Below are 26,816 nucleotides of genomic sequence, written 5' to 3'. Positions count from 1 at the left end.
TGGCCTCAGTTACACCTGGCACCTAAATGTGACTTCTGTCATCTGATCACTCCAAGCTGCATTAGGTTCAGATCTACCAGGATGGGCTTTTGATATAGTATGGATACAGTCAGGCCACCAAATATGCATCAGCAATGTAAAGAGATGTTGGGAAAAGTACATTATACACAAATGACCTTCGTAATATCAAAGAACAAATGTGTGTGCCTGAGGGGAAATTAACTTCATACAGCCAAGAGGGGTGAGAAATTACACCAATATCAGTGGACAATTTGCACTAATGTAAATAAACATAGATGGAACATATTCCCTTTTGCTGACGTGATGAACCGCTAAGGGGACATAAATATTTACCATCTAAACCATGTGTGACCTCTCACCTCTCTGGCTGTAGAAGTGTTCTTCCTAACCAGTCCCTCAACAGCTCTCTGACTGAGCTCCACCCTCACTGGGTCTTCAGAGGAGAGGAAGGCTGAGGAGGGATGGAAGGATGAATGGATCAGTCAGTCAATAAAGTGTAGAGCTGCTGTTTATGCTGTCTGACTAAATCACTATTTTAGTAGTTCATTAAAGTAAATAAGGCTTTATGACTGCTGAATACCAACTATCAATCACTTAGATCATGTATTTTCAGGTAGAGATACATCCTTGGGACGTCCCTAGCCCGTTGAAGTTGACATTTAAAATGGTTAAGGTAGGGGTTAAGGTTAGGGTTTAGGGTAGGATGTCCCAAGGATCCCAGATAGCATTGACCATTGTGCATTCTTCTGTCTATTTTACATAGCAGGTGATGGGTTCTGACTTCTGAACTTGAAAATATTAAATATCCTTATTATGTGAAATTGAATGAAACAATAATGTATGTTGATGGTCATATAATGTACAATATTCCATGATGTTTCTATATGATAACAATAGAGTAATATATTTAATATGATGTACAATATTCCATGATGTTTCTATATGATAACAATAGAGTAATATATTTAATATGATGTACAATATTCCATGATGTTTCTATATGATAACAATACAGTAATATATTTAATATGTCATATATTTTTTATGACACACCCCTCACTATTGTCATTGGTTGCACTAATTGCACTGTTTGTCTACATAAGCTGGTTCAAGTATTGATGACATCACCCTGAAGAAGGCACAGTGATGCTGAAACGTTGGTAAATACCCATTCAATTGCTGGGAGTTTATACATGGAGTGTGCGACTTTATTTATTTTGATAGTTTATAGTTTATTCGCCGTTAGTCAGCACCTCCTCACAAACTATTTTTCTGGGTGTGCGCCAGCTCATGTTTTTTAACCTGTTAGGGGTAGGGGGCAGTATTTACACGGCCGGATAAAAAACGTCCCTGATTTAATCTGGTTATTACTGCTGCCCAGAAACTAGAATATGCATATAATTTCCTTTGGAGAGAAAACACCCTCAAGTTTTTAAAACTGTTTGAATGGTGTCTGTGAGTATAACAGAACTCATATGGCAGGCAAAAACCTGAGAAGATTCTGTACAGGAAGTGCCCTCTCTGACCATTCCTTGGGCTTCTTGACTCTCTTTATTGAAAACTTAGGATCTTTGCTGTAACGTGACACTTCCTACGGCTCCCATAGGCTCTCAGAACTCGGGGAAAAAGCTGAATGATGTCTTTGCAGCCCCTGGCTGAAAAACATTAGCGCCTTTGGTAAGTGGTCTATCAGAGGACAATGAGACTGAGGCGCGTGCATGAGGCGACACCATGTTTTTTATTTTCTCTCTCTTTATACTAAAACACGATTTCCCGGTCGGAATATTATCGCTTTTTTACGAGAAAAATGGCATCAAAATTGATTTTAAACAGCGGTTGACATGCTTCGAAGTACGGTAATGGAATATTTAGAAATGTTTTGTCACGAAACGCGTCGGGCGCGTCACCCTTATTTACCCTTCGGATAGTGTCTTGAACGCACGAACAAAACAGAGGATATTTGAACATAACTATGGATTATTTTGAACCAAACCAACATTTGTTATTGAAGTAGAAGTCCTGGGAGTGCATTCTGACGAAGAACAGCAAAGGTAATAGCATTTTTCTTATAGTAAATCTGACTTTGGTGAGGGCTAAACTTGGTGGGTGTCTAAATAGCTAGCCCTGTGATGCTGGGCTATCTACTCAAAATATTGCAAAATGTGCTTTCACCGAAAAGCTATTTTAAAATCGGACATAGCGAGTGCATAAAGGAATTCTGTATCTATAATTCTTAAAATAATTGTTATGTTTTTTGTGAACGTTTATCGTGAGTAATTTAGTAAATTCACAGGAAGTGTTCGGTGGGAATGCTAGTTCTGAACGTCACATGCTAATGTAAAAAGCTGTTTTTTGATATAAATATGAACTTGATTGAACAAAACATGCATGTATTGTATAACATAATGTCCTAGGATTGTCATCTGATGAAGATCATCAAAGGTTAGTGCTGCATTTAGCTGTGGTTTGGGTTTATGTGACATTATATGCTAGCTTGAAAAATGGGTGTCTGATTATTTCTGGCTGGGTACTCCGCTGACATAATCTAATGTTTTGCTTTCGTTGTAAAGCCTTTTTGAAATCGGACAGTGTGGTTAGATTAACGAGAGTCTTGTCTTTAAAATGGTGTAAAATAGTCATATGTTTGAGAAATTGAAGTAATAGCATTTCTAAGGTATTTGAATATCGCGCCACGGGATTACACTGGCTGTTGCGTAGCCCAGAGAGGTTTTTTAAGGGTAGGTAATAACACACCCGCCACGCTGATCCTCAACACAGGGGCCCCTCTGGGGTGCTGCTCAGTCTCCTCCTGTACTCCCTGTTCACTCATGACTGCACGGCCAGGCACGACTCCAACACCATCATTAAGTTTGCCCATGCCACAATAGTGGTAGGCCTGATCACCAACAACGATGAGACAGCCTATAGGGAGGAGGTCAGAGACCTGGCCGTGTGGTGCAAGGAAAACAACCTCTCCCTCAACGTGATCAAGACAAAGGAGATGATTGTGGACTACAGGAAAAGGAAGACAGCACGCCCCCATTCTCATCGACGGGGCTGTAGTGGAGCAGGTTGAGAGCTTCAAGTTCCTTGGTGTCCACATCACTAACAAACTATCATGGTCCAAGCACACCAAGATAATCGTGAAGAGGGCACGACAAAACCTATTCCTCCTCAGGAGACTGAAAAGATTTAGCATGGGTCCTCAGATCCTCAAAAGCTTCTACAGCTGCACCATCGAGAGCATCCTGACTGGTTGCATCCCTGCCTGGTATGGCAACTGCTCTGCCTCCGACCGCAAGGCACTACAGAGGGTAGTGCGTACAGCCCAGTACATCACTGGGGCCAAGCTCCCTGCCATCCAAGACCTCTTTACCAGGCGGTGTCAGAGGAAGGCCCCCCCCCCCCACTCTCTGTTATCATCTATGCATAGTCACTTTAATAACTCTACCTACATGTACATATTCACCGTCTCACCTCATACTGTATTGGAGCAGCAGCAGCTGACTGCCCAGTTCAACATCAGTTCACCGTCTCACCTCATACTGTATTGGAGCAGCAGCAGCTGACTGCCCGGTTCAACATCAGTTTACCGTCTCACCTCATACTGTATTGGAGCAGCAGCAGCTGACTGCCCAGTTCAACATCAGTTCAACGTCTCACCTCATACTGTATTGGAGCAGCAGCAGCTGACTTGATCGTTGATACTAATCATCATGTTTGAATCTGAGAGTAAATAGAGCCGACTACACTCTAAAAATGAAGGGTTCAACTGGAGTTGTTCTCAGATCCCCTAAGAACCGTAGGGTTCTTGGTCAATGAAAAACATCCCCAAAAGGTTCTTCAAAGAACTTGTTAGAAGGTGGGTTCATCGAGGAACCTCCGTTGTTGCTGGACTTCTTCCGGGAACTTCGCAATTACAACTGAAAACGATGGTGACAAGTTTGGATGCGACAACAGTTAAAAAGGTTAAGTTGGGTTGATGTTTGGCTCTGAATATGTCTCGAAATAATTTATTCTAATAATATTACATACTAATAATGAATAACGAAGACAATGATGGTTTTCTGTGAATATCTTCCATAACGTTACTATAGTTAATGAACGTAAATATTAGAAAGCCGGGTTTGACCGTCGGCGTTGTATGAGCTACAGTACAGTACAGTACCGTTAGCTAGCTAGCTAACGTTATGTCCTAACTAGGCACAACTAGGTTTGGATTATTTCCTCAACTATATTCTTTCCCATATATTGTATATCGTTTCTATAAAGCCAACATGGCTTTACACTCATTAACGTAAGTTTCCAATCTAGAGCAGTTCTCACTTTTGTGATAATGAACTAGCTAACGTTAGCTTCGTTAACTAACTAACTAACTAACTAACTAACTAACTAACTAACTAAGGACGGTGACCTGTCCAGACCAGATGTTACAACGTACTGAATCGTCAATGGAGGTCTTCCTCTTTATATAGCCTGCTACAGCATGCAATACTATTAACTCACAAGGGGGCATAACGTTACATGTACAATACTATCCCATTTAGGAAACGTTACATGGACAATACTATGCCATTTTGGAAACGTTACATGTATAATACTATCCCATTTTGGAAACGTTACATGTACAATACTATCCCATTTTGGAAACGTTACATGTACAATACTATCCCATTTTGGTAACATTACATGTACAATACTATCCCATTTTGGAAACATTACATGTACAATACTATCCCATTTTGGAAACATTACATGTACAATACTATCCCATTTTGGTAACATTACATGTACAATACTATCCCATTTTGGTAACATTACATGTACAATACTATCCCATTTTGGAAACATTACATGTACAATACTATCCCATTTTGGTAACATTACATGTACAATACTATCCCATTTTGGTAACATTACATGTACAATACTATCCCATTTTGGAAACATTACATGTACAATACTATCCCATTTTGGTAACATTACATGTACAATACTATCCTATTTTGGAAACGTTACATGTACAATACTATCCCATTTTGGAAACGTTACATGTCCGCCCCCTTGTGGAGGGAAATTAATATCTTGATGGTAGCTGTAGATGGGATTCAAATGCATAATGGTATTAATACAGTGTCTAGACTACCTCTTTTGTATAAATGCCCTTCAGAATCCAAACACAGTATTGCCACGCAGCAAAATGTTGTGTATAATCTTTCAAGTCAGCCTGATAAAATATTGAACAATTTGTGTACAAAGATATCTTGAAATGTGATATTAGGGCTGTATGGCAGTACTGTTACTGTATGGCAGTACTGTATTGGCTAGTGCTTTCTCCAATATGTTATTCCATTTTACATTATATTATTTGTCGATGCCATTTATCTTTCAATATTTATTTAATATATATATATATATATATATTAATGCTTGTAAGACTATTCTTTGACACATTTTCTCTTCCTTTGAAATTGTTATAGGACAGAACATGGACACAATGCAATTGGGATCAAGAAGAAGGTACAGATATGTTGTAGGACAGCTGCATTTAAAGTGTACATTTAACCTACATAGCAGTCAATACAAACATAGAACATCACCCAAAACACAAAACAAACACTCCCTGCCACGCCCTGACCAAACTACAATAACAAATAACCCCTTTTACTGGTCAGGACGTGACAGCATCCTCCCCCCCCAAAGGTGCAGACCCCGAAATGCACCTCAAACAAAAAAAACCCACAAAAACAACCCCAAACTTAAAGGGAGGGTGGCCACCGTCAAGGACGGTTCCTGTGCTACACCCCCCCCTTCCCAATCCTCCCCCCACGGAGGTGGCTCTGGGCGTAGCTCCCATTCCGTAGACTCTAGGCTGGGGAGCGTCGCTGCAGACACCTGGCTGGGGAGCATCTCTGCCGGCTCCGGACTGTAGGCCGTCTCTGCCGGCTCCGGACTGTAGGCCGTCTCTGCCGGCTCCGGACTGTAGGCCGTCTCTGCCGGCTCCGGACTGTAGGCCGTCTCTGCAGGCTCCGGACTGTAAACTGTCGCCGGAAGCTCCGGGCGGGGAACTGTTGCCGGAAGCTCCGAACAGGGAACTATCGCCGGAAGCTCTGGACGGGGAACTGTCGCCGGAAGCTCTGGACGGGGAACTGTCGCGGGAAGCTCTGGACGGGGAACTGTCGCGGGAAGCTCTGGACGGGGAACTGTCATCGGAAGCTCTGGACGGGGAACTGTCGCCGGAAGCTCTGGACGGGGAATGCGCACTGGAGGCCTGATGCGTGGGGCTGGCTTTGGAGGCGCCAGACTAGTAACACGCACCACAGGGCTAGTGCGAGGAGCAGAAACAGGACGTACTGGACTGAGCAGGCGCACTGGAGGCCTGATGCGTGGGGCTGGCTTTGGAGGCGCCGGGCTAGTGCGAGGAGCAGGAACAGGACATACTGGACTGGGCAGGCGCACTGGAGGCCTGATGCGTGGGACTGGCATTGGAGGCGCCGGGCTAGTGCGAGGAGCAGGAACAGGACATACTGGACTGGGCAGGCGCACTGGAGGCCTGATGCGTGGGACTGGCTTTGGAGGCGCCAGACTAGTGACACGCACCTCAGGGCTAGTGCGAGGAGCAGGAACAGGACGTACTGGGCTATGGAGGCGTACCGGAGATCTGGAGCTCAGGGCTGGCACACACCGTCCTGGCTGGATGGTCACTATAGCCCGGCACGGGCAGAGCGCTGGCACAGGGCGAACTGGGCTGTGCTGGGGAATGATGGCTGCCGTGCGTAGAGCAGGCGCAGGGTAGGCTGGACCTAGGAGACGCACTGGTGGCCAGATGTGCTGTGCCGGCGCACTTCTCCCTGGCTGAGTGCCAACTCTAGCACGGCAATGCTGAGGAGCCCGTATCGACCGCACCGGGCTATAGCTGCGCACTGGCGACACAGTGCGTAACTCAGCATAACAGGGTGCCTGCTTGATCCGTCGCTCCCCATAATAAGCACGAGGAGTTGGCTCAGGTCTCCAACCTGACTTACCCCAACTCCCTGTGTGCCCCCCCCCCCCATTTTTTGGGGGGGCTGCCTCTCAGGCTCCTGTAGCTCCCTTAATTTGTCCTCCCAGAATCATCGTTCCTCCTTCCATGTCGATCCTTCTCCCCGGTGCTCCAGTCCACGCTGCTTGGTCTTCTTGTGGTGGGTGGTTCTGTAACGGCCGTCGAAGGGAGTAGACCAAGGCGCAGCGGGTTGAGTGCTCATATTTAAATATTTATTCGAACATTTAAACAAAACAAGAAAAACGACAGCCAAACAGTACTGTCAGGTACACTAAACACTAAACAGAAAATAATCACCCACAAAACACAATGAGAAAACCCCCTACTTAAATATGGTCTCTAATCAGAGGCAACAAGATTCATCTGCCTCCAATTAGAGACCAACCCCAAATAGTTCCAACATAGACAACCTAGATTAAACATAGAAATAGAATAACATAGAACATCACCCAAAACCCCCAAAACACACAAAACAAACACCCCCTGCCACGCCCTGACCAAACTACAATAACAAATAACCCCTTTTACTGGTCAGGACGTGAAAATACACACTAAAGCTGAAGAAATCTGTATTTAGCATCAAGTCTACAATATTGTTAGTTTACCTATGATTCATCTTTAATGTTGTTTTTATTGTACATCATTAGTTGTATTTTTTAAATGTCATGTCATGTATTCCCCTGTGGCTCAGTTGGTAGAGGATGGTGTTTGCAACGCCAGGGTTGTGGGTTTGATTCCCACGGGGGGCCAGTACAACAACAACAAAAATGCATGAAATGAAATGTATGCATTCACTACTGTAAGTCGCTCTGGATAAGAGCGTCTGCTAAATAACTCAAATGTAAAATGTAAAAAAAATGTCATGAAAAGCACTATACAAAGTAAATGTATTATGGTCTGACATGCCTGCAGAAATGTTGCAATTTTGTAATGTGTTTTGTTAATATGAATTTACATTTGTGGTGCCACTAAATAAACAATGAATTATTTAAATCAATACTGTCAATATTGCTATTATTAATATTAAAATATGTTTTTATAATGGAGGGAGGGTGGACAGGGAGTTTAAAAAATGAACCCCAAAAGGTTCTTTGAGGAACCATGATAAGGGGTTCTTCAAAGAACTTAGAGGTTCCCACAAAAGGTTCTTCAAATAACTTTTAGGGGTTCCCCCACAGTTTCAATTTGAAGAACCCCTACAGGATACTCCAGGAACCTTTACTTTTTAGAGTGTATATTGATAAAAGTCACCTTGTCCGAGAGACATTTACATAGTTATACACAGCCCAAATTGGGATGATTATTTTAGGGCGAAATAGCGGCCACAACAGACAGACCTGATATCGACCATAATTCAACATCCTTGGACGTCACGTGCTGAGTAGGTATGACCAAAGTTATTCTATTTGTCTACACTTGTAGTACATTTTTACACTATAATAAATGTTTATGATGCCACATCATCCGTTTTCAAAGGGAGTCGTTGGTTTTTAGTGGCAGTCGCTTTTGAGCTTTTTGTCTGAAAGTATTTTCTCAACTGCGATACCAACTCCAGTCAGCAGATGGCGATGTGCGTCTTTCAGGTGATTCTGCCACTGTGACGTATAATCTAGTGGACAGGACGCTTGTTCAGCATCAACAGCTAGTCAGCCACCTTGGTTCACTCTAACTTTATGGAAAAAGGTTTATTCAATAAATCTAGCAACTCCTCTCATACTGGGAAGAACCCCCCCCCCCCCCCCCCCCCCACAGGCCTTAAGGGCAGTTTTATTTCAAATGTAGTACCTGGATGGAGAAAATCCAATTAGCGTTTTATAGTTACATCGTTAGGGTAACTTAACCTAAAGTGGACACACTCCCATCAGTTTCTGAGACAACTGCCCAGACTTTGTAGACAGTTTAATAATGCTTAAAACTCATCTTTATCAAATGATCCATTAAAGATACCAACTCAAAACCTACGTTCGTCTACATATGGATTGTTTAAATTGAATCTAATTATATTCCCAGTATTACTTCATCAAATCTCTAGTAATCATTATACACGCATACAATTCATCATATTTTCATATATTCACAGAATCCATATAAAACGTAAGAAATTCTCAGGTACTCACAACAACCATTCCATTTGCTTTTTCAAGGACTCTCCAAACATACTCCCAGCAGAACAAAAAATTAACTTTTGTTTCCCGAACAATGACCATGGGATCCTCAACGGTTCTCTAACCTCCCAGAGACCACGGCAAAATCAAGCCTCCCAGGAACTATAGACCTTCCACTGCTTTCTAAAATATCATCCCGCTTATTATCCACATTTCAATCATCTGATTAAGCATATTTCTATGTTACTATCCAAACGTCAGATTAAGACTCATATCACAGTCACACAACTCTCATATCAGTCACACAACTCCCATATCACAGTCACACAACTCTCATATCACAGTCACACAACTCTCATATCACAGTCACACAACTCTCATATCACAGTCACAACTCTCATATCACAGTCACACAACTCTCATACCAGTCACACAACTCTATCACAGTCACACAACTCTCATATCACAGTCACACAATGCTATTCCCAAACATACCTAATCAATTAGTTGTTTTTCAACAATATTTTAACCTGCAGGAATATTTTCACATTTCTATCTCATGGTTAGTTCCTAGGATAATGTAAGTCATACATTTACATCTCTCAATACTTCTAAAATGGGGTCCAGGTTTAAAACAATTACAGGTGCACCTTACTATCTTATACTATATCATAAATGGTCTTAACTAGTAAACACAGATTCTAGTTTTCATCCAGTTCACACCTCCACACAGGAATACACACAGAGCCTACGAGGATTTTCTAAAATCTCCACTTTGCGTGTTTCGCTCACCTCATTCTTTTTTAAAAATTAGGTTTGAGTTGTGGTATCCACTCAGATCAAAGGTGGGTTCATCTGCTCCGTTCCCGAAGTCTCCCTGAGATCCCAAGTTAGAGGGATCCCTCGTGCACCATTTACCCAGGTCGTCAGGAGTCAGGTAATTTATCCAGGTCGTCAGGAGCCAGGTCATTTACCCAGGTCGTCAGGAGCCAGGTCATTTACCCAGGTCATCAGGAGTCAGGTCATTTACCCAGGTCATCAGGAGTCAGGTCATTTACCCAGGTCGTCAGGAGACAGGTCATTTACCCAGGTCATCAGGAGTCAGGTCATTTACCCAGGTCGTCAGGAGTCAGGTCATTTACCCAGGTCATCAGGAGCCAGGTCATTTACCCAGGTCATCAGGAGACAGGTCATTTACCCAGGTCGTCAGGAGTCAGGTCATTTACCCAGGTCATCAGGAGTCAGGTCATTTACCCAGGTCATCAGGAGTCAGGTCATTTACCCAGGTCATCAGGAGTCAGGTCATTTACCCAGGTCGTCAGGAGTCAGGTCATTTACCCAGGATCGTCAGGAGTCAGGTCATTTACCCAGGTCATCAGGAGCCAGGTCATTTACCCAGGTCATCAGGAGCCAGGTCATTTACCCAGGTCATCAGGTCATTTACCCAGGTCATCAGGAGCCAGGTCATTTACCCAGGTCGTCAGGAGTCAGGTCATTGACCCAGGTCGTCAGGAGTCAGGTCAAGATTCACATCCCCATCGCCAAATGTGGAGGTTAATTTCTTTAATATCAATTGAGGAAACAAACTTATCACACAAGTCAGCGTTATTCTAAAACTAAATCTTTATTCACTTATTAATACGGGAGCAGGTCAATACAACACACATATAAAGTGAATCAATTGAGTGTTCTACGAAAATGATGGCTGGTCGACAAATCACCCCCAGATGATTCGTTGAGAGATGAATCACCCCCAGATGATTCGTTGAGAGATGAATCACCCCCAGATGATTCGTTGAGAGCCACGATACAAAAGTACAAAGGTCTTTTACAGCCAAGATACACCCCTTTCAACCTACATGACCAACAACAGATGTATAGAACGGGTCACAAGGTTAAGATTTGTATGAAAGATACTTATAATTCTCAGCAGACAGTATCTGCTGTAAAAACAGTACTCTTTATGTAGAGACCAGGGTCTGGCCCTGAGGTCATCTCTCCCTGGTACCATATAGAACAGAAACATTAACTCATGTTCTGGAATGCAGTCTCTTTAGGTTTTATCACCCAAAAGACATTGTAAATCTCCTGTCAGTGTTTTCTCCCAGAGGCCCATCCTCAGTAGAACACACAGACACAATAGTTCTAAGAACCCTCTATTCAGTTGCATAAAACAACCATTTGATGCAATAAAAGTATTATAACAATGTTGCAGTTTTGCTCTCTCAGTGTCCACTGAAAGTTGACTGGTAACAACAACTGGGACCTAAAAGACACCCACCATGAGACCCACTAAATCTGCCCAAGAAGAGTAAAACAAAATAAAAACCCACACCAAACTTAAAGACAGGAAGCAAACCAAAAAGGTGGAGCAACTAAAGGTGTTGACTCTCCACATGTATCAAGACAACTGGAGCACTGGGCCAGACACTCTTAAATAGAACCTGGACCAGCTCAGGTGAAACACCTTCCCACTAACGAGATGGACAAGCCAGCACAGGTGTAACACATACTGACTAACGAGGTGACACCAATCAGTGCGCCCAACGAGCTAACGAGCTAGACGGGCTAGACGTGCTAGACGTGCTAACGAGCTAGACGGGCTAACGGGCTAGACATGCTAACGAGCTAGACGAGCTAACGAGCTAGACGTGCTAACGAGCTAGACGTGCTAAAGTCCAACCTCAAAACATAAATGGAAAAACCAAAGCCTGTAACACCTTAAGACAACAAATATATCCTATATTTCTTTTGGAAAAGTTTGCTCACCACCAACAGAAAACAACTTCCATTTCACATTATAATCAACCACAATGATTCACCTTCTACAATATAAACATGGTGTCTACTGGCTGTCAACAATTAAAAACAAGAAAAAAACACGTATTTCTAAATAATAATATACAATAGGATTATTTGTTTCTCCTTTTTCTTTCTATAGAATCCTAAATCCCACTAGCTTCTAGAACTCTCGTCTTCCTACAACTCACTAGCTTCTAGAACTCTCGTCTTCCTAAAACTCACTAGCTTCTAGAACTCTCGTCTTTCTAAATCCCACTAGCTTCTAGAACTCTCGTCTTCCTAAAACTCACTAGCTTCTAGAACACTCATCTTCCTAAAACTCACTAGATTCTAGAACTCTCCTCTTCCTAAAACTCACTAGATTCTAGAACTCTCATCTTCCTAAAACCCACTAGCTTCTAGAACTCTCGTCCCCTTGGAACGAGCCCAAACAAAACTCATCTCCAATACGGAAAAACGTGCAGTCAAAATAAATTCTGATCCATGGCAACGCACTGCCTAAACACAAAACACAAATCTTATATCCATTTGGGGGGAAATCAGGTTGAACCTGCTCCTGAAACTAACACAACAAAACACATGGAAATGGAGATATATTTTACCTCACTGGTTAGAGGACAACCTGCAGAAGACAGTCAGCTACATTTTGGAGTGATGCATTTAAATGTAGGGGTCACTAAACAAAGGAACATAACACTTATTTGTCATCACTCATCGATATCATGTTGAAATCAATTGTGCGAGAGGAGGGAGATGAGGTTGCACGTCCTGTTAAAACTAACAGCTCAAAAACCACACGGAATCTGGGAATAATGTGTACATCCCTGGTTAGAGGACAACTGGTAGAAAACAGCTGGCTACATTTTGATTCAAGTGGGTCACCAATGCTGTAAATGTAACACAGCTCTTTTTTTGTTAGTCACTTTTTGTTAAATCACATAAATAGTAACTCTTCCATTTCAGAGCCTGGATTTTCCCCCTGAGGCTAATATCCATATCATGTTGAAATCAATAGAACAGGGGACAAACGTTTAGGGTTCTACATTGTGACATCATTAAAATACTCCTACTACAATGTTAAAACATTCTACATTGTGACATCATTAAAATATATTGATATCATTTAACAACTCCTTCATGTATTTTCTGATATTTGATCAGAGGTCTTTTATCAGATTATCTCTGGTCACAGCTATAAGGCTGTGTGTGTTCTCTTGTGTACTGTCAGCTCTCCAGATCGACCAAAACTCTTCCCACAATGATTACAGCTAAAAGGTTTCTCTCCTGTGTGTATTCTCTGGTGCACTGTCAGCTCTCCAGATCGACCAAAACTCTTCCCACATTGATCACAGCTATAAGGTTTCTCTCCTGTGTGTATTCTCTGGTGCACTGTCAGCTCTCCAGATCGACCAAAACTCTTCCCACACTGATCACAGCTAAAAGGTTTCTCTCCTGTGTGTGTTCTCTGGTGTAAAGTCAGAGAGCCAGACTTACTAAAACTCTTCCCACATTGATCACAGCTATAAGGTTTCTCTCCTGTGTGTATTCTCTGGTGCACTGTCAGCTCTCCAGATCGACCATAACTCTTTCCACACTGATCACAGCTAAAAGATTTCTCTCCTGTGTGTGTTCTCTGGTGTAAAGTCAGAGAGCCAGACTTACTAAAACTCTTCCCACATTGATCACAGCTATAAGGTTTCTCTCCTGTGTGTATTCTCTGGTGCACTGTCAGCTCTCCAGATCGACCATAACTCTTCCCACACTGATCACAGCTATAAGGTTTCTCTCCTGTGTGTATTCTCTGGTGTAGAGTCAGCGTGCTAGATGCAGCAAAACTCTTCCCACATTGACCACAGCTATAAGGTTTCTCTCCTGTGTGTGTTCTCTGGTGTAAAGTCAGAGAGCCAGACATACTAAAACCCTTCCCACATTGATCACAGCTATAAGGTTTCTCTCCTGTGTGTGTTCTCTGGTGTGATATCAGGCTGGTTGACTGAGTAAACCTCTTCCCACATTGACCACAGCTATAAGATTTCTCTCCTGTGTGGGTTCTCTGGTGTAAAGTCAGAGAGCCAGACTTACTAAAACTCTTCCCACATTGATCACAGCTATAAGGTTTCTCTCCTGTGTGTGTTCTCTGGTGCACTGTCAGATCTCCAGATCGACCAAAACGCTTCCCACACTGATCACAGCTATAAGGTTTCTCTCCTGTGTGCGTTCTCTGGTGTCGAGTGAGAGTGCTAGGTGCAGCAAAACTTTTCCCACATTGACCACAGCTATATGGTTTCTCTCCTGTGTGTGTTCTCTGGTGTAAAGTCAGAGAGCCAGACTTACTAAAACTCTTCCCACATTGATCACAGATATAAGATTTCTCTCCTGTGTGTGTTCTCTGGTGTAATGTCAGCTGGCCAGATTGAACAAAACTCTTCCCACATTGACCACAGCTATAAGATGTCTCTCCTGTGTGGATTCTCTGATGAATTTTAATGCCTGATGAGGTGAATCTCTTCCCACAGTCAGAGCAGCAGTGAGTTCTCTTCCCTGTGGATGTCTGCAGGTGTTTATTGAGGTGTTCTGATCTGGAGAGACTCTTCTCTGCCTCGTCAGCATCACGAGGTTGTTGAGGCTCCCCAGAGGATCCAAGATAGTGAAGTATCTCTCCTGTGTGAACAACAAAGTCAGACAGATGATTTAAAGGCCCACAACAGCGGTAATCCACTGTAAAAGGTGATGCCAACAGCGTAGCCATGATGTTATACAACAATTGATATCTGTAATGAATGTTAAAATGATTTAACAATTGTCTTAAAATGAGCAAGAACAGTCATATTTTGTCTTGTTTTCACATTAGTAGTAACATCTAAGATTGTAGGCTAGAAATAAGTTATTCATGTTGTTGAAACTCTAAGCAGTGTGCCAGACGACTTTTGGTCTCCAATATAGGCCCCTTTCTGTGTTTGCTAAAATTGCGGCACGAGGGCGATGCACATGCAATTTGGTTGTAGAAACTCCTCCCTGCTAATGAGGAAACCGATAGTTATGGATGTAGTGTATCTGCTAATGAGGAAACCACTAGTTATGGATGTAGTATATCTGCTAATGAGGAAACCGATAGTTATGGATGTAGTATATCTGCCTGGAGCAAAAATGGTGAGCAAAGATTTTCGTTTTTCACAATGTATTCTGAATGTGAACGGGGAAAAACTCAGGGAAGTAACTTCCATTTCCAGGTTGCTTATGAGTGCATTTCACGCTACTTTGGATTATAATTGTAAAGCTCGCTTGAATGTCCTGCTTAATATAATGTTTGCTACATTATTAAGAATCGAGTTAATGACCGTATCCATTTGGGTGTTGTCAATAAAGTTATGATTTTTTAAATGTATTTTTAATTACATTTTGTTTTTCACCTTTATTTAAGCAGGTAGGCCAGTTGAGAACAAGTTCTCATTTACAACTGCGACCTGGCCAAGATAAAGCAAAGCAGTGCGACACAAACAATACAGAGTTACACATGGAATAAACAAACGTACAGTCAATAACACAATAGAAAAATCTATATACAGTGTGTGCAAATATCTATATACAGTGTGTGCAAATGGAGTACGGAGGTAAGGCAATAAATAGGCCATAGTAGCGAAGTAATTACAATTTAACAAATGAACACTGGAGTGATAGATGTGCAGATGATGATGTGCAAGTAGAAATACTGGTGTGCAAAAGAGCAAAAAAGTAAATAAAAACATGGGGATGAGGTAGGCAGTTGGATGGACTATTTACAGATGGACTGTGTACAGCTGCAGCGATCGGTAAGCTGCTCAGATAGCTGATGCTTAAAGTTAGTGAGGAAGATATATGTCTCCAACTTCAGCGATTTTTGCAATTCGTTCAAGTCATTGGCAGCAGAGAACTGGAAAGAAATGTGTCCAAAGTAGGTGTTGGCTTTGGTGATGACCAGTGAGATATACCTCTTTGAGTGCGTGCTATGGGTGGGTGTTGCTATGGTGACCTGTGAGCTGAGTGAAGGTGGCCTAGCAAAGACCTATAGATGACCTGGAGCCAGTGGGTTTGGCGACGAATATGTAGAGAAGGCCAGCCAACGAGAGCATACAGGTCGCAGTGGTGGGTGGTATATGGGGATTTGGTGACAAAACGGATGGCACTGTGATAGACTGCATCCAGTTTGCTGAGTAGAGTGTTGGAGGCTATTTTGAAAATGACATCGCCGAAGTCAAGGATCGGCAAGAAAGTCAGTTTAACGAGGGTATGTTTGGCAGCGTGAGTGAAGGAGGCTTTGTTGCGAAATATGAAGCTGATTCTAGATTTCATTTTGGATTGGAAATGCTTAACTTCATCGGGGTAGGGGGCAGTATTTTCATGTCCGGATGAAAAGCATGCCCAGAGTAAACTGCCTGCTACTCAGGCCCAAAAGCTAGAATATGCATATAATTAGTAGATTTGGATAGAAAACACTGAAGTGTCTAAAACGGTTTGAATAATGTCTGTGAGTATAACAGAACTCATATGTCAGGCAAAACCTTAGAAAAATCCAACCAGGAAGTGTGGAAATCTGAGGTTTGTAGTTTTTCAAGTGATTGCCTATCTAACACACAATATACATCCAATATACAGTGTCTATGGGGTCATATTGCACTTCCTAAGGCTTCCACTAGATGTCAACAGTCTTTAGAATGTTGTTTCAGGCTTCTACTGTGAATGGGGAGAGAATAAGAGCTGATTGAGTCAGGTGTCTGGCCGTCAGCCATTATTTTAGTTACGCACGCAGCCATGAGCACAAGCTCAGTTCTCTTTCCTTTATGAAGACAAAGGAATTATCCGGTTGGAATATTTTTGAAGATTTATGATAAAAACATCCTAAAGATTGATTCTACACATCGTTTGACGTGTTTCTACAAACTGTAATATAACTTTTTTGACTTTTCGTCTGGACTTTAGTGCGCGCGCCTTCTGCATTTGGAATAGTGAACCTAACGCGCGAACAAAATGGAGGTATTTGGACATAAACATGAACTTTATCGAACAAAACGTACATGTATTGTGGAACTGGGATTCCTGGGAGTGCATTCCGATGAAAATCATCAAAGGTAAGTGAATATTTATAATGGTATTTCTGACTTCTGTTGACTCCACAACATGGCGGGTATCTGTATGGCTTGTTTTGGTGTCTGAGCGCTGTACTCAGATTATTGCAAAGTGTGCTTTCGCCGTAAAGCTTTTTTGAAATCTGACACAGCGGTTGCATTAAGGAGAAGTATATCTTTAATTCTATGCATAACAGTTGTATATTTTATCAACGTTTATGATGAGTATTTCTGTAAATTGATGTGCTCATTCATCGGGGGTTTTGGAGGCAAAACATTTCTGAACATTACATACCAATGTAAAATGGGGTTTTTGGATATAAATATGAACTTTATCGAGCAAAACATACATATATTGTGTAACATGAAGTCCTATGAGTGCCATCTGATGAAGATCATCAAAGGTTAGTGATTAATTTTAGCTATATTTCTGGTTTTTGTGACGCCTCTCCTTGCTTGGAAAATGGCTGTGTGGTTTTTCTTGTCTAGGTGGTGTCCTAACATAATCTTTCGCCGTAAAGTGTTTTTGAAATCGGACACTGTGGTTGGATTAATGAGAAGTGTACCTTTACAATGGTGTATAATACTTGTATGTGTGAGAAATTTGAATTATGAGATTTTTGTTGTTTTGAATTTGGCGCCCTGCTATTTCAATGGCTGTTGGCGAGGTGTGACGGTAGCGTCCCACCTACCCCAGAGAGGTTTTAACATGCCGGTACATACTGCTGTAATAACATGCAAGCAAATTGTCAGCCAAAATATCGTGTAAGGTAACTTACTTGAAAAGAAATGTCTTTATTACATTGCTTAACATGTTCTTAACATTTGTCATAATTAGTTAAAGCAATGAATTTGTATCGGCTCTCGTTGGACTTCGGCTGCATATTTTCCGCCATTTTCTTCAAATCTGAAAATGATGTGAAGCTACGTCCATTTCCTGAAGAATTGCATTATGGGCCCTAAAGTACTGCGTGTATACGTCATATTTTGGCGAATTTAGTACGACATCCGGGAACTTTTGGCATACTAACTACATCAACGACATCATAACCGCCATCGATAAGAGACATTACTGTGCAGCCGTATTCATCGACCTGGCCAAGGCTTTCGACTCTGTCAATCACCACATTCTTATTGGCAAACTCGACAGCCTTGGTTTCTCAAATGATTGCCTCGCCTGGTTTACCTACTACTTCTCTGATAGAGTTCAGTGTGTCAAATCGGAGGGCCTGTTGTCCGGGCCTCTGGCAGTCTATGGGGGTGCCACAGGGTTCAATTCTCAGGCCGACTCTCTTCTCTGTATACATCAATGATGTCGCTCTTGCTGCTGGTGAGTCTCTGATCCACCTCTACGCAGATGACACCATTCTGTATACTTCTGGCCCCTCTTTGGACACTGTGTTAACCTGTTAGGGCTAGGGGGCAGTATTTACACGGCCGGATAAAAAACGTACCCGATTTAATCTGGTTATTACTACTGCCCAGAAACTAGAATATGCATATAATTATTGGCTTTGGATAGAAAACACCCTACAGTTTCTAAAACTGTTTGAATGGTGTCTGTGAGTATAACAGAACTCATATGGCAGGCAAAAACCTGAGAAGATTCCAAACAGGAAGTACCCTCTCTGACCATTCCTTGGGCTTCTTGGCTCTGTTTAAAGAAAATTTAGGATATTTGCTGTAACGTGACACTTCCTACGGCTCCCATAGGCTCTCAGAACCCGGGAAAAAGCTGAATGATGTAATTCCAGCCGCTGGCTGAAAAACTTTAGCGCGTTTGGATGGAAGTCGATCAGAGGGCCATCAGACTGAGGCTCGTGCACGAGGGGATCCCATGCTTTTACTTTCTCTCTCTTTGAACGTAAACACGCTTTCCCTGTCGGAATATTATCGCTTTTTTACGAGAAAAATTGCATAAAAATTGATTTTAAACAGCGGTTGACATGCTTCGAAGTACGGTAATGGAATATTTAGAATTTTTTTGTCACAAAACGCGTCGGGCGCGTAACCCTTATTTACCCTTTCAGATAGTGTCTTGAACGCACGAACAAAACGCCGCTATTTGGATATAACTATGGATTATTTGGGACCAAACCAACATTTGTTATTGAAGTAGAAGTCCTGGGAGTGCATTCTGACGAAGAACAGCAAAGGTAATAACATTTTTCTTATAGTAAATCTGAGTTTGGTGAGTGCTAAACTTGCTGGGTGTCTAAATAGCTAGCCCTGTGATGCCGGGCTATCTACTTAGAATATTGCAAAATGTGCTTTCACCGAAAAGCTATTTTAAAATCGGACATATCGAGTGCATAGAGGAGTTCTGTATCTATAATTCTTAAAATAATTGTTATGCTTTTTGTGAACGTTTATCGTGAGTAATTTAGTACATTTTTAGTAAATTCACCGGAAGTTTGCGGGGGGTATGCTAGTTCTGAACGTCACATGCTAATGTAAAAAGCTGTTTTTTGATATAAATATGAACTTGATTGAACAAAACATGCATGTATTGTATAACATAATGTCCTAGGGTTGTCATCTGATGAAGATCATCAAAGGTTAGTGCTGCATTTAGCTGTCTTTTGGGTTTATGTGACATTATATGCTAGCTTGAAAAATGGGTGTCTGATTATTTCTGGCTGGGTACTCTGCTGACATAATCTAATGTTTTGCTTTCGTTGTAAAGCCTTTTTGAAATCGGACAGTGTGGTTAGATTAACAAGAGTCTTGTCTTTAAAATGGTGTAAAATAGTCATATGTTTGAGAAATTGAAGTAATAGCATTTCTAAGGTATTTGAATAACGCGCCACTGGCTGTTACGTAGGTGGGACGAAATCGTCCCACTGGCCCTAGAGAAGTTAACTAACCTCCAAACGAGCTTCAATGCCATACAACTCTCCTTCCGTGGCCTCCAACTGCTCTTAAACGCAGGTAAAACTAAATGCATGCTATTCAATCGATCACTGCCCGCACCTGCTCGCCCGTCCAGCATCACTACTTTGAACGGCTCTGACTTAGAATACGTGGACAACTACAAATACCTGGGTGTCTGGTTAGACTGTAAACTCTCCTTCCAGACTCACATTAAGCATCTTCAATCCAAAATTAAATCTAGAATCGGCTTCCTATATCTCAACAAAGCATCCTTCATACCCTCGTAAAACTGACCATCCTACCGATCCTCGACTTCGGTGATGTCATCTATAAAATAGCCTCCAAATCTCTACTCAACAAACTGGATGCAGTCTATCACAGTGCCATCCGTTTTGTCACCAAAGTCCCATATACCACCCACCATTGCGACCTGTACGCTCTCGTTGGTTGGCCCTCGTTTCATACTCGTCGCCAAACCCACTGGCTACAGGTTATCTACAAGTCTCTGCTAGGTAAAGCCCCGTCTTATCTCAACTCACTGGTCACCATAGCACCACCCACTCGTAGCATGCGCTCCAGCAGGTATATCTCACTGGTCACCCCCAAAGCCAACACCTCCTTTGGTCGTCTTTCCTTACAGTTCTCTGCTGCCAATGACTGGAACGAACTGCAAAAATCTCTGAAGCTGGAGACTCATATCTCCCTCACTAGCTTTAAGCACCAGCTGTCAGAGCAGCTCACAGATCACTGCACCTGTACATAGCCCATCTGTAAACAGCCCATCTATCTACCTACCTCATCCCCATACTGTATTTATTTATCTTGCTCCTTTGCACCCCAGTATCTCTACTTGCACATTCGTCTTCTGCACATCTACCATTCCAGTGTTTAATTGCTTTATTGTAATTATTTGACCACCATGGTCTATTTATTGCCTTAACTTACCTCATTTCCACTCACTGTATATAGACCTTTTGTTTTCTTTTGTTCTACTGTATTATTGACTGTATGTTTTGTTTATTCCATGTGTTGTTGTATGTGTCGAATTGCTACGCTTTATCTTGGCCAGGTCGCAGTTGCAGTTGCAAATGAGAACTTGTTCTCAACTAGCCTACCTGGTTAACAATTTGACCCCCACAGGAAATCTTCACTGGCAGTTATAGAAAGACCCATTTACTATATAACCATTGATTCTTGAAGAATATAAATTATAAATGCCTCAAACTGTATTACCCCACCAGAAACCAAAACATAAGCTTGTATAACGCCACTGTTTGTAAACAAGCACTGTATAGCTGTGAAATCTGGTTAAAACTATCATTTTGACCTTATGGATGGCCAGTCCTTGTATTTATAGTGTAGTCAATTCAGGGGGTAGCCCTAAGCTGGACTCAGGTCCAGCGACTGTCAAGCCAACACCTTATATCAGCCTCTGGGCTGATAATTGTTTGCTATTTAAATCCTAGGTTATCCCTATAAAATAGCCACACATCTATCAACCAATCTGCAGTTGAAACAATAACAAAGCTGTCATTCCACCACTAGTTTGGTAATAAGATGATTATGGGGCTGGAGAAATGTAACTAATCTCAAATTCATAGACAGACCTGCGGATGCAAGGACTGACCATCCATGATATCAACATTATAGTTTTAACCATGTTGAGGCTATACAGTGTTGATTTACATTGTTTCTAAACATTGGAGTAAAAAAAGCTTATTTAGGGTTATGATGGGGTACAACAGTTGAACTAAGCTCATGAGGCATGTGTTATATTCTTCAAGAATCAATGGCTATAAATAAATAATGTAAAAAGTCTAAATATGGATGTAGCTATTGCATATTTCCCCTTTAACACCAAACATCAGTTCAACAACTGCAGAGTTTGTGCCTCTGTATTTAAGACAGTACTTACTAGTGTTAATCAGGGAACGGTTTCTCAAAACCATCTTATGGCTAAGTTCACCGTTAGAACCATTGGACGCCTTAAGATGCGTTTGGGAAACCGGGCCCAGATGTCCAGTTTCCTCCTCTTCATCTTCTTCCAATGTGACAGTCATCTCCCCCTCCTCCTCTTTCACCCCATAAACTGCATCCTCCTCTTTCTCTTCCTCCTCGTCTTTTACAGTAGCATCCTCCTCCTCTTTCACTCTGAACGGGTCTTCCTCTTCTTTCACTGAAACGTCTTTCTCCTCTTTCACTCTGAACGCGACTTCCTCTTCTTTCACTGAAACGTCTTTCTCTTCTTCTTTCACAGTTACAGCCTCACCCTCTACTTGTTTTTGTATTGAAACAGCCTCCTCTTCCTTCTCCTCTTTCACGAAAACGTTCAGCCACAGTCCCTCTTTCTCCGTCCAGCAGACCTCTTCTTTAGCAGGAGGAGAGTAGCTTAGTGAGCACATGGTCGGGGATGTTAGCTAGGCTAATGCTAACTTAACCAGCCCGCTAGCTGATCAATAACAAAAACACCGTAAATATGAAATTAAAACGGATAACTAACTAGACGACAGAAGTGGGTTTAAAACACAGTGGCTAATATACACTAAAGCATCTAAAGAGCTTTATTGGTTCGGCTATTTTGTCTAGCAAGCTACCGAGGTGGCTGAATAACTGTTGCTGCTGTTGAAAGAAGAGTTCCGTCCACTACATTATACGTCACACCAACAGCATTACCTTAAATTCCCAGACCGCCATCTGCTGACTGGAGTGGGTAACGCAGTTGAGTAAAATGTATACTTTATTTTCAGACAAGTTTGATTGTAGGAAGATTTTTTTACTCACCAGTGTAACAACACAGTGTGGTTAAAGACTTAGTAAGCTAGTTGTAGTCACGATCTGGTTCCCTATAAGGACAAACAGTTATGTTTTTGCATTATTACAAATGTATGAACTTATTTCTGGAAATCTTCTAAACTACCCACAATGCACTATTTCCCAACGTCATATGTATTATCAACTCTATGCTACCGAGTTTGTATGCCAGTGTAACGGTGTAATGAAGTTACATTTAAAACATTTATTTAACCTTTATTTAACAAGGCAAACCAGCTAAGGACAAATTCTTATTTACAATAACAGACCCGTGTCTGTAGTTTTGATCCCGGGTCTGTAGTGATGCCTCTACCACTGAGATGCAGGACCTTAGACTGCTGCTCGTGTGTTTACATTACATTCAGTGATAAAGGTATGGGATTCTGGGTAATCCACAGCAGATTTATGGAGAATTTGAAAATTGGGTGGTCCTGGGATAGAAATGTATAAAGTTGACATTACATCATAAAATCCACCTTTTACATCATAAATTAGCAATTTATGTTTTAGTAACTTCTGTTGTTGGTTTGGCCTCTCTTTATATGTTATTTGCCGAATCTCAGTTTTCCATGTGGGTTTTATGCTAAAGTTCCCTCTATCAAGTTGGTAGCAAACTGGAAAATGCATCTTCTTCAGGAGTGCTATTTATATCCTGATCATTCATCCACACTGCATCTTCTTTAGGAGTGCTATTTATATCCTGATCATTCATCCACACTGCATCTTCTTTAGGAGTGCTATTTATATCCTGTCACTACTGATCATTCATCCACACTGTGTGTCTCATCAATGCAGGTAATTTATGACATGTATAAAGTATGTGTTTTATAAACTCATGAACTCCAGCCAGTTTATCAGCCCGGTTCTGTTAGTTTAGGTGGATTATACTTCTTCACCACCAGAGGGGGACATCGAGTAATATTTCAGGTTAATTTGATATATTTTGATACTAAAATGGATGACAGTTTATTCTGATGTTGTGAATATGAGATTACACATGGAAACTATGTATTTATTTTATTATAGTAAATTAGGAATTATTAGGAATTGTTAAATCCACTATATGATCACAATAACTTTGACAGACATCTTGATAGTTTTTTGTTAGTATATTATAGGGCAGATTTATGGAGAATTGCTGTGGGAGTGCTATTTATATCCCGTCACTACTGATCATTCATCCATACTGTGTGTGTCCCATCATTGCAGCTTTGGAAATAAATGAACTATCCATTCATTGCTCCTTCCTGTGTTGACTCACTGACTTGAGAGACGGGACCAGGAAGGTCACACTAGGTTGATATCTAGCTCAAGCTTGTAAACGTTAGTCACACCTCATGCTTTTCATGAACTGTGTGGTTGTGTTATCTAGAGGGAACCCGTTAGCAAGACAAGTAGGCACGCATTTTTTTTGGTCCAAAAAGAGGACATGTCCGGGAAAAAGAGGACGTATGGTCACCCTACATAATTAGATGCTATTTTTAAACTACAATGACCATAATGCACTGCGTGCCTACTTGTCTTGTCTGTGTTTATTTTACACCTGCTATGTAAAAGAGACAGAATAATGCACGATGGTCAATGCTTTCTGGGATCCTTGGGACATCCCTATCCTAAACCCTAACCTTATCCCCTACCTTAACCATTTTAAATGTCAACTTCAACGGGCTAGGGACGTCCCAAGGATGTATCTCTACCTGGAAATACATGATCTAAGTGATTGATAGTTGGTATTCAGCAGTCATAAAGCCTTATTTACTTTAATGAACTACTAAAATAGTGATTTTGTCAGACAGCAGCTCTACACTTTATTGAGTGACTGATCCATTCATCCTTCCATCCCTCCTCAGCCTTCCTCTCCTCTGAAGACCCAGTGAGGGTGGAGCTCAGTCAGAGAGCTGTTGAGGGACTGGTTAGGAAGAACACTTCTACAGCCAGAGAGGTGAGAGGTCACACATGGTTTAGATGTTAAATATTTATGTCCCCTTAGCGGTTCATCACGTCAGCAAAAGGTAATATGTTCCATCATCTATGTTTATTTACATTAGTGCAAATTGTTCACTGATATTGGTGTAATTTCTCACCCCTTTTGGCTGTATGAAGTTAATTTCCCCTCAGACACACATTTGTTCTTTGATATTATGAAGGTCATTTGTGTCAAATGTACTTTTCCCCTCATTCACCCCATCTCTATACATTGCTTATGCATATTCAGTGGCCTGACTGCATCCAGACTATGTCAAAGGCCCATCCTGGTAGATCTGAACCTAATGCAACTTGGAGTGATCAGATGACAGAAGTCACATTTAGGTGCCAGGTGTAACTGAGGCCATAGATGCTCCATATCCATTACTTTGAGTGTTTTATATAATATGACTAAATGTGTTTCTGTGTTGCAGGTGCAGTCAAGAAATGGAACAGCAAGGCCACAGAACATGACATAAGCAGAGCTGTGGGAGACCACCTCAAGCCCCTGGTAGAGCCGGGGGTGGTGTTTACCACTCCACCACGCCTTCAGCAGGCTGGAAACGTGGGATTGATAGTTTTTCATACTAAGGTGGACCAATAGTTTGTTGATTGGTCAGTCATTGGGTTCATTAGTTTTGCAATATGTTCAAATCAAATCAAGCTTTATTTATACAGCACATTTCAGACATGGATGCTTCACAGGAAAAAAAATAAAACAATGAAAATAAACAGAAATATTTACCACAACAAACATAAGATTAACAACTGAAAGACAGATTAGCATTCTAAGGAAAATCCATTGATTAAAATATTAATTGGATGCAACATCCAACCCAAAATATAAGCTTGTTTTTTAGGAGGGGTTCTGAAAGACACTATGGGGGTGTCCACTAAAAGTTGACTAGTAACAACAACTGGGACCTAAAAGACACCCACCATGAGAACCACTAAATCTGCCCAAGAAGAGGCAAACAAAAGACATATCCACATCGAACTTAAAGACAGGAAGCAAACCAAAAAGGTGGAGCAACTAAAGGTGTTGACTCTCCACATGTATCAAGACAACTGGAGCACTGGGCCAGACACTCTTAAATAGAACCTGGACCAGCTCAGGTGAAACACCTTCCCACTAACGAGATGGACAAGCCAGCACAGGTGTAACACATACTGACTAACCAGGCGACACCAATATGTACCCAAGACACATTTCAGTTGAATGCATTCAGTTGTACAATCAATCAATCAATCAATCAAATCAAATGTATTTATAAAGCCCTTCTTACATCAGCTGATATCTCAAAGTGCTGTACAGAAACCCAGCCTAAAACCCCAAACAGCAAGCAATGCAGGTGTAGAAGCACGGTGGCTAGGAAAAACTCCCTAGAAAGGCCAGAACCTAGGAAGAAACCTAGAGAGGAACCAGGCTATGAGGGGTGGCCAGTCCTCTTCTGGCTGTACTGGGTAGAGAGGAACCAGGCTATGAGGGGTGGCCAGTCCTCTTCTGGCTGTGCCGGGTAGAGAGGAACCAGGCTATGAGGGGTGGCCAGTCCTCTTCTGGCTGTGCCGGGTGGAGATTAGAACACAACATGGCCAAGATGTTCAAATGTTCATAGATGACCAGCAGGGTCAAATTATAATAATCACAGTGGTTGTCGAGGGTGCAACAGGTCAGCACCTCAGGAGTAAATGTCAGTTGGCTTTTCATAGCCGATCATTCAGAGTATCTCTACAACTTCCATTTCACTTAATCATCTACAATGCTTCACCTTCTACAATATAAACATGGTGTCTACTGGCTGTCAACAATTAAAAACAAGAAAAAACACGTATTTCTAAATAATAATATACAATCAACAAATAAAAACAAGAAAACAAAATAATAATTATTTATTACACGTATAATTTTTTTAATCCTTTTTCTTTCTATAGAATCCTAAAATTCTAGCTTCTAGAACTCTCGTCTTCCTAAAACTCACTAGCTTCTAGAACTCTCGTCTTCCTAAATCCCACTAGCTTCTAGAACTCTCGTCTTCCTAAAACCCACTAGCTTCTAGAACTCTCGTCTTCCTAAAACTCACTAGCTTCTAGAAC

The 26,816-nt window shown here is 41.6% G+C and overlaps 1 protein-coding gene across 1 annotated transcript in view; it reads right to left on the bottom strand.

The window, feature by feature from the left end:
• Positions 1-11,999: 11,999 nt before the first annotated feature.
• Positions 12,000-26,816, bottom strand: part of LOC145867188 (uncharacterized) — a 33,998-nt gene continuing 19,181 nt past the window's right edge. The window contains exon 4 of the mRNA XM_082971239.1: positions 12,000-14,268. Within this exon, the coding sequence (XP_082827365.1) occupies positions 13,163-14,268 (1,106 nt within the window). The 3' untranslated portion in view covers positions 12,000-13,162. The remainder of the gene's footprint in view (positions 14,269-26,816) is intronic.

Source organism: Salmo salar, unplaced genomic scaffold (genome assembly GCF_965601325.2).
Source record: "Salmo salar unplaced genomic scaffold, fSalSal1 ptg000221l, whole genome shotgun sequence".
NCBI lineage: Eukaryota > Metazoa > Chordata > Actinopteri > Salmoniformes > Salmonidae > Salmo > Salmo salar.
The sequence above is the reverse complement of the archived record's forward strand: the minus strand, read 5'-3'. Positions and strand labels throughout refer to the sequence as shown.